Below are 13714 nucleotides of genomic sequence, written 5' to 3'. Positions count from 1 at the left end.
GCAGGGAGCCTTGCAGCCAGCGTGTGGAAGCACCCTTAGTCCACTCGCCCTTGCACACACAGGCCTTCCTGTCTCTGCGTCTCTGACCGGGAGCCAGGGAGACGCCCTCCTGCAAGGTGAGGCCTGGGAGGTGACCGCTGGCCCTCCTCTTGCCTCTCTGTCCTGACACAGGCCATGTTCGAGCTGGTCACTTCTGAGGCCTCCTACTACAAAAGCCTGAGCCTGCTCGTGTCTCACTTCATGGAGAATGAACGTCTGAAGAAGATCCTGCACCCGTCTGAGGCACACATCCTCTTCTCCAATGTCCTGGACGTCATGGCCGTCAGTGAACGGTGAGCCACCTGCTCTGGTCCTCGTGGGGCCTGGCTTCCAGAACCTTCTCACCTGGGGTATGGCTGAAGCTGGTGGCGAGTGCTTGTTACACTGGCTTCTCTACATTTGTGTGTTTGGAATTATCTATAGTAAGATACAAATAGGTAAACCCAGCCATTTGCCTCCCGTCCTGCCAGGGCGTCCCCCTGAGCAGGCCTCCTATCTGCAGGTTCCCTCCCAACAGCACAGATATCCCACATGTCCCCCAGAGTCAGGCAGGTGTGTGGTGGGTGTCCTGACCAGGTCCAGGGGGTCCGTGTAAGCTGCTCTCTATCCTGGTGTCCTAAAGTCCTGGTTTGGTGCATGCAGGGCCCCAAGAGTCCCTGAGAGCCTCTGCAGAAACCCCGTCCTGGACCTAGGCCTTCTCTCTCCATAATATGTGGAGATGACTTTGGAACTGTGCTTACATGTTGCCTATAAGGATGGGAGGAGCTTAACTGGAGGAAGAATAAACAGCCATTAATTGATTCTTGCAAAGAAGAAAAGGATGCCAAATTGTACTGTTAGGATAGAAGATCCACTGACCATTTCTCACTAGGCCTTGGAAATCTGTGGCTCAAAGCCCAAAACTCAGCTTTTGGATGAGCTGGTCTAACGGCGCATGTTTGGATGTGAAGCTGTGGTGTGGCAGTAGGGTCCCCTCCACCTCTGGGGTGCCCGGGGTGCTGCTGGTGCTCTGTGGGCCCCCGGGTGGGCCCCTTCTCTGCACTCCTCCTCATGGCAGCTCCCAAGTGGGCTCAGGTGCAGGATTGCTGAGAGACCCCTTGGCCTCTGCTGTTTCACCTTGTTGAGGGAAGGGAGTCTTTTTATTTGCCTTTTTTTTTTTTTTGTAAGATTCTGTATTCATGAAAGACACAGAGAGAGAGAGAGGGGCAGAGACACAGGGAGAGGGAGAAGCAGGCTCCCTCTGGGGAGCCCGATGCGGGACTCGATCCCAGATCCCAGGATCATGCCCTGAGCCGAAGGCAGATGCTCAACCACTGAGCCACCCAGGCGTCCCTTATTTATGTATTTACTTATAGTTCATCGTGGAGAATTCCAGACATGCAGAAGTAGAGACAGGAGCGTGTTGAGCCCACCCCCAGCCCAGCATCTAGAGTTGCTCGCATCCCCACCCCTCTCCAGCACCCCGGGAGCCTTCTGAAGCAAATTCCCCTTGTTGCCTCATCAAGGAGCACACCAGTGTGTATGTCACACATAAGGTCGCTTTCACTCTCTTTTAAAAAATACTCCTGAGGCTATTACCCACCTGAAAACACTGAACAGATAATTCCTCGATGCAACCAACCACGCTGTCAGCGCGGGCATCACGTCCTGCCGCATCCATTGCCTTGTCCGAGCTGGGCCTGGGGCTGGAGGTGTGTCCTGAGTGTCGCTGTCACGTGTCCCTAACCTGGGCCACTGCCCCCACCCTGCGCCCTGCAGGTTTCTCCTGGAGCTGGAGCGCCGGATGGAGGAGAACATCGTCATTTCGGACGTGTGCGACATCGTGTACCATTACGCGGCCAACCACTTCTCCGTGTACATCACCTACGTCAGCAACCAGACCTACCAGGAGAGGACCTACAAGCAGTTGCTGTGAGTGTCCCCGTCCCGGGCTGCAGGTGTCACCACTTCCACGAGGACATCAGCCGTGGTCCTTGGTCCTCTGCTTTCCCAGGAGAGTACCCGAGCCTGGCATGTGCCCGGGGCGTCAGGGTCACTAGGGGAATATGACCCCGACACAGGCAGCCGTGGCGCCCACCGGCCCCGTGTCCAGAGCGGCGGGCTGAGCAACGTGAGGTTTAGCAGAGAGGGTTTGAGGCCGGGAGGACCCCTCAATGCCCAAGGGCTGGGGAAGATGGCTGAGGTAGGGACAAAGGCAAGGATGGGGTGGCGGGGGAGCCTTTGTAGGGTTCCAGCAACACCCTTGACTTTATTACTCACCTCTCTGCTTGTCAGCTTCCCTGGAGTTCCGGTCGATGAGGTGATTTTTCAGTCAATTTGCTTCTTTTAAACATTTCACACTTCTGTGCCACGCTTCGGTGATGGTTTAACCAGTGATGTGCTCTTAGCTCGACTCTGGAGCACCAAAGGGCTCTCTGGGAAGCAACAATCTGACGTTCGGCTTCACTGGGCTTGCCATCAAGCCATGTAGCTACTCGTGGATGCTTTAAAATGGAGCTTTCAGGGCTTGGGATGTTTGGGGGTTGAAAATGGATGGGAGGGGATCAGGACGCCAGCTCTGAGGACAGATACCAAGGAAGCCAGCATACGGCAGGACAGGGCCTAGGTACCCTGGGGTGCCCCTCGGGCAGGGCACCTGTGGAAAGGCGGTGAGCAGGTGTCCCTGGGGCCGTGGTCTAGGCGGCCCCCTAGCTGCCCCCTGCCCAGCCGCCCGCACACAGGACATCTCTGGCGGCAGGCACAGCGCAAGTCCCTCTGGCCCTTGCCCCCAGCCTGCTGCTGTTTCTGTCACTACGTGGGTTCACCTTGCCATGGCTCCCTGCTGGGCAAATCACTGAATTGTGTGCCTGAGTCATGGACTTGGCCACATGAGCAATTCTTACCTTCCCACACATGGCATCTTTTGCTACGTTTTCATGGGCCAGGCCTGTGAAGCCACTATTGTTATTTGGCTCGTACCTGAACGGTTTATTTTGCATGAAAAGCAGTAAGCGTGTGTTCGGTGCCCGTGGGCTGTCTGGTTCCTCCGGGCCGTGGACGCACATCCGATTCACGCCTCCTGCGCGCCTGAGACCGACCCTCGTGTCCGTGTCCCCAGCCAGGAGAAGGCGGCCTTTCGGGAGCTGATTGCGCAGTTGGAGCTGGACCCCAAGTGCAGGGGGCTGCCTCTGTCCTCCTTCCTCATCCTGCCTTTCCAGAGGATCACGCGCCTCAAGCTGTTGATCCAGGTACCACGTGCCCTGGGCTTGCGTACACCTCTCCCGCTGCAGGCCTTTGCCTTTGGCTGTTCCAGGTCTCTGCTAGCTTTCTAGGAAGTCCATTTGCTCCACAAATCCTAAGGCAGTGGGGGGACTCAGCCCCTGTTCCCAGTGAGCTGCAGTCTGGGAGAGAGATCGACAAGCACACACAAACCAGGAGGCGGTCATGGCTGTGAGGACAGTGAAGCGGGGTACTTGATAGGGGGTCACTGCCTGGCCACCGTCAGCTGGGGAGGCTCAAGAAAGACTCTCAGACAAGTGACATTTGAGCAGAGACTGGGCTGACAGAGAAGAGCTCTTCAGGTGACAGGCAACCGCTTATGCAAAGGCCCTGGGGCAACGAGGCTCACAGCCTGGAGGCCAATGGTGAGCTGAGGGAACTTGACAGCAGTGAGTGCAGATTGGATGAAAGGTCAGTTGAGGCCCTGAGGGACCAGGTAAGATGCTGGCTTCATTCCTCGGCAGGACCAGGAGTCGCCTGATAACTGCCTTCTGTGAGAGCACGCAACGGCTGCCTGTGCAGAGTGATGGGCAGGAGAGCAGGAGTGCAAATGGCAGAAGGGGTCTGGAAGCTACTGGACAAAGGCAGCTTGGCCTGGGGGAGGGGGCAAGGCGGGGTGGGGGGTAGGGAGGAGGGGAGAGTCTGGAGGGAAGGAAGGAAATCAGAATTGAGGTGCCCACTTTCTACTCCGGGTAAGAGGGAGGAAGAGTCTAAGCTGGAGCAGTTTCCCCATCTGAACTGTGGGAGAGCAGACTGGATGGATGAGTTGTCTTAAAACAGTTATGAACAAAACCTGAAGATGGCCCAGGTCTGCGTCTGCAGTGGCCTTTCTTTCATACCACAAACAATTTTTTGAGTACTGTGCCTACTTTTTTGCTAGTCTGTCCTGGGGCCAAAGGTCACAGATATATCCACGGGTTTCTATGCTTGGGAAGCTTTGGTTTTAGTGGAAGTGAAAGACAACTACTATTTGATCTAATGAAATCTTTTAGGAGAAGAACAGAAAAAAAAGGTGGGGAGACAGGGTCGGGAGCAGTCGGGGGTTTTGGTGTGACCCAGCTGAGCTCGAGAGCCCTGAGCAAGCAAGTCCCTAAGTTCAGAGTTAAAGGGGTGAAGTCAGCGCAGGGCTTCTCAGCATTGAGGTGCCATTTAGCGAGAGAGACCAAACAAGGAGAGAAAGGGGTCCCAAGACCCAGCCCTGGACACGGTGCCCAAGGAGGAATAGGGGTGAGGCAGGAGGAAGGCCAGGCGGGCTGGAGCCAGGGAAGCCTGGAGGGGGTGACATTTCCTGAAGCCTGGAGCGGGGGGCATCGCCTGTACAGTGGGGACCCTGGGGCCTGCTGCATGCTGCTGGGCTATTCGGTCCACCCTGCAGGGGAGTGGATGGTGTGGACCTGGCCATGGCTCTCAGCTGAGAGGATGACCTGCAAGCCACAGTGAGGGGAGCTCAGAGGTCAGACGTGGGGAGACCAAAGACCTGGGGCAGCTGGCTAGCTCCATGGCGGCAGCAGTAAGGAGTAGAGGTCACAGCCTGGGGCCGGGGGGACCGGGCCCAGAGGCCTGAGACCAAAGAGGAGGGCGTCAGAGGAAGCAATCCCACCCGCCCCACCCCGATGCCCAGGGCGGCCAGAGAGAGCGCTATGAGAGAGCTCAGGGGGCACAAACCCAAGTCCCAGAACGCTAGTTGAAGGGGTTACGTGTGAAATTTGTTTTTTAACTTGGAAAAACTGAAACAGAAGTCGGGGGAAACTATGAAGAAATTACAGGAAAAGAGCATATACAGATATGTAAAAATCTTAATTTTTCTACAACGAAAACCAACAAAAGGAAGATCAAGACCTAGCTGAGTATTGTGTTGAGGAAACGCAGGGCAAGGGCAGGCCGGATGGTGGTCCGGAGCCATCAGGGAGGCATTCTGGGAAGCACGTTTTGAGGCAAAGGTGATGAGAGCATCATTTTGTTAATCCAAGAAAATGAAACGGTTGGAGAAAAAAAAAAAAGGCACTTTCACCAGTAAGAGGAGAGTTAACAAAGTCTCAGGGTCACTGTGACTTGGCGATGAGGGCAGTCCCCGGGGCAGGGCAGGGCAGGCCCCGTGTCCATGGGGGCCAGGAGGGGAGGGAAGGCCACATGTGGTCAAATTAAAACAGATTTTCCTGTGCTCAGAACATTCTGAAGAGAGTGGAAGAAAGGTCTGAGCGCGAGTGCACTGCTTTGGAGGCCCACAAGGAACTGGAGATGGTGAGCTGTGCTTCCTCCTCCTTTTCTTCCTCCATAAACTGTTTTCCTTGTCCGGATACCTGCCGCCCACTGTCTGGTCCTGCCTTTCTCCCTTGTCCGTGTGTCTTTGGAAATTGCAAATTCGTTTTAATATCTGCTTTTTTTTTTTTTTTTTTTTTTTTAAGATTGTATTTATCTATTCATGAGAGACATGGAGAGAGAGAGAGGCAGAGACACAGGCAGGGGGAGAAGCAGGCTTCATGCAGGGAGCCCGATGTGAGACTCGATCCTGGGACTCCGGGATCACGCCCTGAGCCAAAGGCAGACGTGGGGTAGCTTGATGTCAGGGTGGTGAGTTCAAGCCCCACGTTGGGCGTAAAGATTATTAAAGAAAGAAAGAAAAACAGAGCAGGTGTGGCCTGACAGCGCCCCTGCTGTCACTGAGCCAGGGCCGACCAGCAGCAGCCGAGGTGACCTCTACTGCCACCCACCTGCAGGGCTCTCTCATCAGCTGCCCCCCTGCAGGCGTCTGGTGCCCTCAGGCCCCACGCTTGTCCCAGCCTGCTTCCAGCATCTTCCTGCCCTGGGACGGCCCTGGGGGCTGGATCTGGCTCTGGACCCTGACACAGCTCCGCCCCACACCTCCTCCCCCTGCCTCGCCCCTCCTGTCTGCCCAAGGACTCACTGGCCCTGCTTTTTCCGCCCCAGGTGAAGAAGCAGTGTCCAGTCCTCGCCCTTGGAGGAGCGGTTCCTCCTGGGCGTCGCCAGCAGGGTAGGGCGGTGCTGGAAGCGGTGGCGTCTGTGTCCCTTCTGGGTGCCATCCATCCGTGTGGCTCCCGGTGTTGCTGGGGCCCCAAGCCAGCTCCGGCTGAGGTGCAGGGGCCGCTCAGTCGTGCCGGCGACCGTGCTGAGAGCCTGGTGCCTAGGTTCTCCTCTGCTGTCACCTCCTTTTCTTTCCCTTCTAATGAAAGCTATACTTGTGTTTCTTGTACTTTACCTTTCTCTTATTTTTTTAAAAAGATTTTACTTATTTATTCATGAGCGACACAGGGAGAGGCAGAGACACAGGCAGAGGGAGAAGCAGGCTCCCCACAAGATGCCCAATGCGGTACTCGATCCCAGGACCCCAGGATCACGCCCTGAGTCAAAGGCAGATGCTCAACTGCTGAGCCAATCAGGCGTCCCTACTTCTCTTATTAATAAGGGTGTATTTTTAGGGGCACCTTGCTGGCTCAGTCAGTAGAGCATGTGATGCTTGATCTCAGGGTTCGAGCTCCCTGTTGGGTGTAGAGATGACGTAAAAATAAAACCCATGAAAAACTAAATAAAATACAAAGGTGGGTTTTTTTTTCCTAATTGATAAAAGTAATTGACGTTCAATACAAAGAAAAAAAATTGAGCAAGTGTTCATAAGTAAAAAGAAGAGGGTAAAGCTCACCAGTTATCCCACACCTCATGGCTGACCTGCGGGTGCTTGACCTCACAAACCGGCACGTACACCTGTAATCTTTGCAAAAAGGGGTTGTGGTTTCTAAGCTGGTCTGGCTCTTCATGTAAAATTACTGCAATTTTTTAATGATTTCAATGAGAACCGCGAGCCATAACCGACAGCAGGCCAGCCAGGCTCGGCTGCAGGCAGTGTCTGCTCACGCCCTGGGGCCAGAGCGGACAAAGGCAGGGGCCGCGAACAGCTGGCCGCACCTGGCCTCATGTGTCCCCCTTCTGATGCTAGGTGGTAAAAGCGTGCAACGAGGGTGTCAGGAAAATGAGCCGCACAGAGCAGATGATCAGCATTCAGAAGAAGATGGAGTTTAAGATCAAGGTGAGCCTGTGCCCGTCCCCGTCACCCCAGCCGGTCTGGCCTGCAGCATCTGTCCCTGGTCGAGTCCAATGATTGCCCCCCCCTTGTGTCTCAGTGCAGTGTCACCTTCACTGACATCTCTCTTGACACCTCTCGCTGACCCTGCCTGCCCCCTGTGACCATGCCATCCCCTTGGCCTGTGCTTATCTTCTGAGAGATGGTGTGCAAGGAGCCTGGAGCCACATGCTCTCGTTTCTTGGCTGTGTGACCTTGAGCAGTTAGTGGACATGAAGCACGTGACAGGGACCAAATCAGGGATTCTTAAATGGGGGGAGGGGGGACTGAAAATCTGACCGCAGTTATTGACCTCCCCCAACTTTATGTAAAGCTTCAGGTATTCATGAGCACGAAGAGCCCCCGGGACCCAGGTTTCTGGTGACACATGAGGACACAGTGCACATGGGGGTCCCTGAGGTCCTGCTGTGTTTAGGAAGTGAGCCCTGGCTGAGGATGCAGATATGGGCTTCTGGGCTCCCCCCACATCTCCACCTGCTGGTCCGGCCGCTGGGTGCCAGGAGCCTCCCCCTGAGCCCTGCAGTGGATACCTGCAGACCTGGCCTGCTTGTCCCATGGCACCCAGTTCTCTCCTCTCTGCTGTGAACTTGGCTCCTGCTCTGATTCTGCCCTGCTGGGCTGAGCCTGGTGGGGAATGACAACTGTCACACAGGTGCCCCCTCCCACACACATACACCCAGGTGTACACATGAGTCCACATAGACACACTTAGACACAAGCACATATACCTAGAAACACACACAAACACATATACAACAAATGCACAGTTGCCCCCAGCACAAATACACAGCGACACACACCCTTGTGTGTGCACACACATGCACTGCTCTTCCTGCATTTACCCAGGACGGCTCCACCCCCACCCCCCCCCAGGGCAGTGCCCCCATGCCAGTCCTCGGGTTAGGACTCCAGTGAGGCTGGCGGAGCCCCGGGAGGCCTGGAGGGGCACAGCCGCTCTGACCCCATCCCCTCCGCCCCCAGTCCGTGCCCATCATCTCCCACTCCCGCTGGCTGCTGAAGCAGGGTGAGCTGCAGCAGATGTCAGGCCCCAAGACCTCCCGAACCCTGCGGACCAAGAAACTCTTCCGGGAAATTTACCTCTTCCTCTTCAACGACCTGCTGGTGATCTGCCGGCAGATCCCCGGGTGAGCAGCTGGGCCCCTGCCCTGCGGCAGGGAGAGCTGGGGCTTGGGCCAGCCCCTCAGCACCGGTCACCCTGGCAGGCGGCAGTCTGGGGGTGGGGGGACTGGTGTTCAGGTGGGGGGCTTCCAGGATGAGGTGAGGAGTGGCCACAACACTAGGGCCAGCAGGACCGGGGGTGCAGGTGGGGGTTCCCTGGGGCCTCCTGGGGACCAACACACCCACCCTGCCGCCCTGGGTCCCCAGAGACAAGTACCAAGTGTTTGACTCGGCCCCGAGGGGCCTCCTCCGGGTGGAGGAGCTGGAGGACCAGGGCCAGACGCTGGCCAACGTGTTCATCCTGCGGCTGCTGGAGAACGCGGACGACCGGGAGGCCACCTACATGCTGAAGGCGTCTTCTCAGTGAGTGCCGCGCGCCGCCAGCCGTGCCCCTGACGCCCGAGGCGCCCCGGGTCTCCCTCCCAGGTGGAGCAAGGCTCTGGGGCTCAGGACATGCCTGGTGGCCCACCGGCCGCCCAGACCCCAAGGGGAAGCTTTCTGCCAGGGGCTGCCGCCAGTCGGGGTGTCCCTCGGGGCCTCAGGCTCCAGGAGGGCCTCTCTTTCCTGATGACATGTAGAACCCTCGGGGCCTGGCTGACCAGTGCGCCACACCCTGGGCGGCCCGGGCCGTCCATTCACCCGCCTGAGCAGCCCCGGGGCTCGGGGAGGGACAGCCGAGATGGGCGGGGAGAGTGGTGCTCGGCTCTCGTCCCACAGGGCTCACAGGTCACCCCACCCACCTCGGCCCAGTTGGTCCACTTGGACCAGTTCCCACCGCCCAGACAATGTGTCTGAGAGACTGCGGCTTTCGGGGGTGCCCCTGGGGTGGCACGCGTGTCAGGGAGATGCAGCAGGGCGCCCCGTGCCTCTCCGCTGGATGCTGGGCACCCCCAGCTGTCCTGCTGCGGTCTTGTGGGATGCCTGGCACCAGGCCCGGAGGGAAGTGAGGGGTGGTTTGCTCTGTGGCTTCGGCGATTGTCCTCCTCCGCGTCCCAGGAGTGAGATGAAGCGTTGGATGACCTCACTGGCCCCCAACCGGAGAACCAAGTTTGTTTCCTTCACTTCCCGGCTGCTGGGTAAGTGCCCTCAGGGTGGAGGAGGCAGGTGGGGGCGGGGGGGGGGCTCTGCCTCTGCTCCACACCCCTGATGGGGCAGCCTTCCGAGCCAGCCAGCCCAGAGGCGGCGTGGCTTCCCCTGCCCCAGGGCCTGTGCGCCAACCCTGATGGAGGACTTCGGTGTGACCGAGCTTCCCAAACGTGTGGATGGTTGATGAAACAAGTCCCAGGGTCTTAAGTGATAGGTACCACGAAGAAACCAAGAGGGATGTGGGCCCAAAAGGCAAACACCAGTACTCTCTGGGGCTGCCAGCCGTCTGAAGGTCTTCTAAGATACAAAGGGGCGAGCCCACCTGCCTCACAGCGAAGCTGCTAGCCCTGCTGTGCTCTCCAGGGCCTGGCCCTCCCCAAAATGGCTCCCGGCACCACATCCCAGGCCTGACAAGTTCCTTCTGAAGTCCGAAAGAAGTCCCCCTCCCCGACTGCTCCTCCCTTTATCCGCATATTGTTTTCCTCCAGAGCCCCTGTTTTAACCGTGTTCTCTGTGGAGCCAGACCCTCCTGTCCCTTGAGCAGACCCTTTCCCGTTGCTGTGGGAACGTGAGGCGCAGGCGCACCTGCCCTGCTAGCCCCCGGGGTGGGGGGTGAGTGTGTGTGTCCAGGGCCTGCTGCGGATGGAGCAGGACGGGTGACCTGGTGATGACGTGTCACCTCCCTCCCCCCTCCCTTCAGACTGTCCCCAGGTCCAGTGTGTGCACCCGTATGTGGCCCAGCAGCCGGACGAGCTGACACTGGAGCTGGCTGACATTCTGAACATTCTGGAAAAGACCGAAGACGGTGAGGCCGGGGGCTGGGCGTACCCCCACTCGTGCCACCCCCTCCCCGCCCCCAGGACCCTGTGCCAGTCTGAGGGAGAAGGTGGGGGTGTCACCACGAGGCCCAGGCTCAGAGGCAGGCTGGCCAACAAGACGGGGGCACTGAGACACCACCTGGTCCGCTTGGATGCCTCTCCCTTTTGGGGGCGGCCTGGCTTCACTCTGAGCAGCAGACAGCTGCTGAGGGCTCAGGAATGGGTTCCAAAGTCCATACATTTGGGACACACCGGGTTCCTCCAGGAGGGTGTCAGGGCAGTGCTTTCCCAGCTTATGAGGGGAAAACCCAATCTGAGCGTGTCCAGCGGCGGTTCGCCGAGCAGGTGCTCTCTGGAAGGGCCAGCCGGGCTCGTGCACCTCCCTCACCTCTATCCCAGCAGGGATGGGAGCCCTCAGCCCTCACCCCCACGGCCTGACCCTCCCCGACCCATCCCTACACAGGGTGGATCTTTGGCGAGCGTCTGCATGACCAGGAGAGAGGCTGGTTCCCCAGCTCCATGACTGAGGAGATCTTGAATCCCAAGATCCGGTCCCAGAACCTCAAGGAATGTTTCCGAGTCCACAAGATGGACGACCCTCAGCGCAGCCAGAACAAGGATCGCAGGAAGCTGGGCAGCCGAAATCGGCAATGACCCCAGGCCCGGGTCACCAGCTTGGCGGGAGGATGCGGGCGGGCCGCAGCAGCAGCAGCAGCAGCAGCAGCAGCAGCGCCGGGCAGGCCGACCCCACGGACGGTGGAGGCCTCTGGGGGAAGGCAAGTGCCTGTGCAGGGGCCACCCCCGCCCCTCTCCCTGCCGCGCGCTGAGTGCCCCTGTGTCTCGGCCCCCTCGCTTGCCAACTGGAGAAAGGGTGCCTACGTCTTTCCTCTGCTGCATTTATAAACGAGAAAGTCCATTTTAAACAGTATTTGCCACCTCTCCCCCTTGTCTCTGAGAGGGAGTGGAAGTGGACCGGCATGCTCCAGGGGCCTTCCCAGGCACTGGAAGAGTGTCCCTGGCCGAGGGCAGGCTGGAAGGATTGTCATGACCCCCCCGCACTTGTCCTCTACCCTGGAAGCCATTAGAATCCACCAGGCGTGCAGATGGATCACCCTTGCCTGAGCTTGATGAGCAGCCCTTGGTCTCCGATTCAAAGGACTGAGAGACCAAACACCTCTGTCTTCCCCCTCCCCAAGCCTCTGCCAGCCTCTGGCTGCACGGCCAGGCCCTGCTTCATGGCAGGCCTACCAGAGCTTGGCCCGAGGGCCCATGCCACCTCTGGCTCCCTGACAAGCTGGATGTAACTTGTGTCTTCTGGCCCCTTCAGGAGCCCAGGTGTTGTGAGGAATGAATTGGTCACTGCATCCTGTATCGGTTTTGGTTCCGAGAAAAGCAAATATCATTTTTGGCTGCATTAAAAGAAGCATCATGTATAAAATAACGGAGGTGAAGGTCTGCTCTTTATTGCTCTGCTGCACACAGGAATGAGGTGTTTGGTTCTGGGCAGGGAAAGAGGAACTCCTTTCAAGGCCAGTGGAGGAGGCATGTCCTAAAGGAGGGGATTGAGGTGACTTCCAAGACAGGAAAAAGCAGCCAGGGTTAGGACCTCAGGTTGGAAAAAGATTTAGGCCTCTACTTATGGAAGGATTCCAGAAACAAGATGCTATTTGAAGGAGTTGGAGTGGAAGTGAGAACGCAGCTTTGGAAGACCATAGTAGGACTATCAGAAATATCAGTGGGTGGCGATCCCACAGGAGATCTAACATCAGGCATGGGGCTGGGGCTTCCTACCTGGCCAGTCACTTCCTACCTTGGGCACTTCTTCCCACTTTTGGTGCCAGCAAGTTACCCAAATGCGGTTCCTCCCCCAGCCCAAGCTACCTTCATGGATTCCTTACCCCCCACCCCCGACTCTGTCCTGGAGTGTGGACGTCTGGAATCAGACCCTTCCCAACCCTGCCTGCCTGAGACCACACTCTTTCTGCCAGGGCACACTTTCCTCCATGCCAGAACAGGTCCTTCATTAGCCCAGGATTTAGATCAAGTGGAACTTTGTAGCAACTTCTCACAGGCCACAACATGGCTTTTGGCATTCTTGAGACCTGAGACCCTTGGAGAATTGGATGGATTTCTGGAAGGTGCATACGTGTGCAACACTCTGGTTCATCAGGGAGCGGCTGACTGACTGATGCTCATAGGGCCTCTGTGCTACACCCCCAGGGGGAGTACCCACACTTAAGTCTCTGAGGAGAGGGGGCCGGGGGGAGAGGGGCCATTCCTGGCCTTATGCTGCTCTTGGGGGTGGGGGACCCTGGGACAAAGGGGAGGGGTGACCACTGGTCCTGGCCCTTGTCCAGTTAAGCTTTTTGAAGCTGGTAAACAGCATGCTGATTTGGATCAGCTGCTCTAACTAGGGCTTTGGTTACCAGAGGTTACGTGGAATGAAGTAATTTAAACAGTTTCGTGAGAACTGGTCAGTTTTAGAACAGTCCTTCATAAGTGGAAACTTCTAACCCTCATGTGTTTTGGGCCAGTGCCCATCTGGAGTATCCAGGAGAAGAAAACTGGTCTTAGCTGGAGCAGAAGTGATCAGGAGCTCAAGGAAGCTAAGGAGGCCAAAAGAGTCCCTAGAAACAGCAGTGAAATCAGAGGTGAAGGAGGAACAGCTTCCCTCCACCAGCACCCACACCTAGACCCAAGGGATCAAACCATCACTGGGGCGCAGACAGTCCCGCCTCTAGTCTTCTTTTCCACTGCAAAGAGATGTAGTTCTGGCTTCTTTCCTGTCGTGCCGTGCCCGGGGCAGCTCAGCCACTATTTTAAATCTCAATTATAAAAGCGGGGCTTCCCAGGGAAGCGTGTGAAATAAAGGACGTGACCAAGAAAGGAGAGCCAGGGCCAAGCGGGGGTTGGAGGGAGGCTGCCTGGGACGGCGGCGGTGGGAGCGGCGGTGGGGCTGCTCCTGGGGCTCCGGGGCGGGGCGGGGGGGGGGGGTCCCGGGGGCGCTGGAGGGACGGGCATGGCGCTCCGAGCTGGCACATGGGGCTTGGCTGACCAAGTCAGACGACGGCCGCGCCCCGCCCCCCCTCCTGCGGTCCGCGGTCCGCGGCCCAGCGCAGCGGGCGGCCCCGGGCGCTCGGGCACGGCGGGGGGCGGGGGCGGGGGCGGCGAAGCCCCGGCCGCGGGCAGCCGAGCGGGGACCCGCGCGCACGGGTGGGAGTCGCCCGCCCCGCTGGCC

At 58.0% G+C, this 13714-nt stretch overlaps 1 protein-coding gene across 1 annotated transcript in view; it reads left to right on the top strand.

Annotated features, from left to right (window-relative positions):
* The window catches only part of NGEF (neuronal guanine nucleotide exchange factor), a 39499-nt gene extending 27582 nt beyond the window's left edge, over positions 1-11917 (top strand). Inside the window, exons 4-13 of the mRNA XM_025463473.3 lie at positions 172-332; positions 1798-1950; positions 3137-3266; positions 5464-5538; positions 7250-7339; positions 8375-8538; positions 8780-8935; positions 9569-9648; positions 10359-10463; positions 10940-11917. Coding sequence (XP_025319258.3) covers positions 172-332; positions 1798-1950; positions 3137-3266; positions 5464-5538; positions 7250-7339; positions 8375-8538; positions 8780-8935; positions 9569-9648; positions 10359-10463; positions 10940-11130 — 1305 coding nt within the window. The 3' untranslated portion in view covers positions 11131-11917. The remainder of the gene's footprint in view (positions 1-171; positions 333-1797; positions 1951-3136; positions 3267-5463; positions 5539-7249; positions 7340-8374; positions 8539-8779; positions 8936-9568; positions 9649-10358; positions 10464-10939) is intronic.
* Positions 11918-13714: the final 1797 nt, after the last annotated feature.

The sequence above is a fragment of the Canis lupus genome, chromosome 25 (assembly GCF_003254725.2).
Source record: "Canis lupus dingo isolate Sandy chromosome 25, ASM325472v2, whole genome shotgun sequence".
In the NCBI taxonomy this organism is placed as follows: Eukaryota; Metazoa; Chordata; class Mammalia; order Carnivora; family Canidae; genus Canis; species Canis lupus.
Note: the sequence above shows the minus strand (reverse complement) of the source record. Positions and strands in the feature narration are given on the sequence as shown.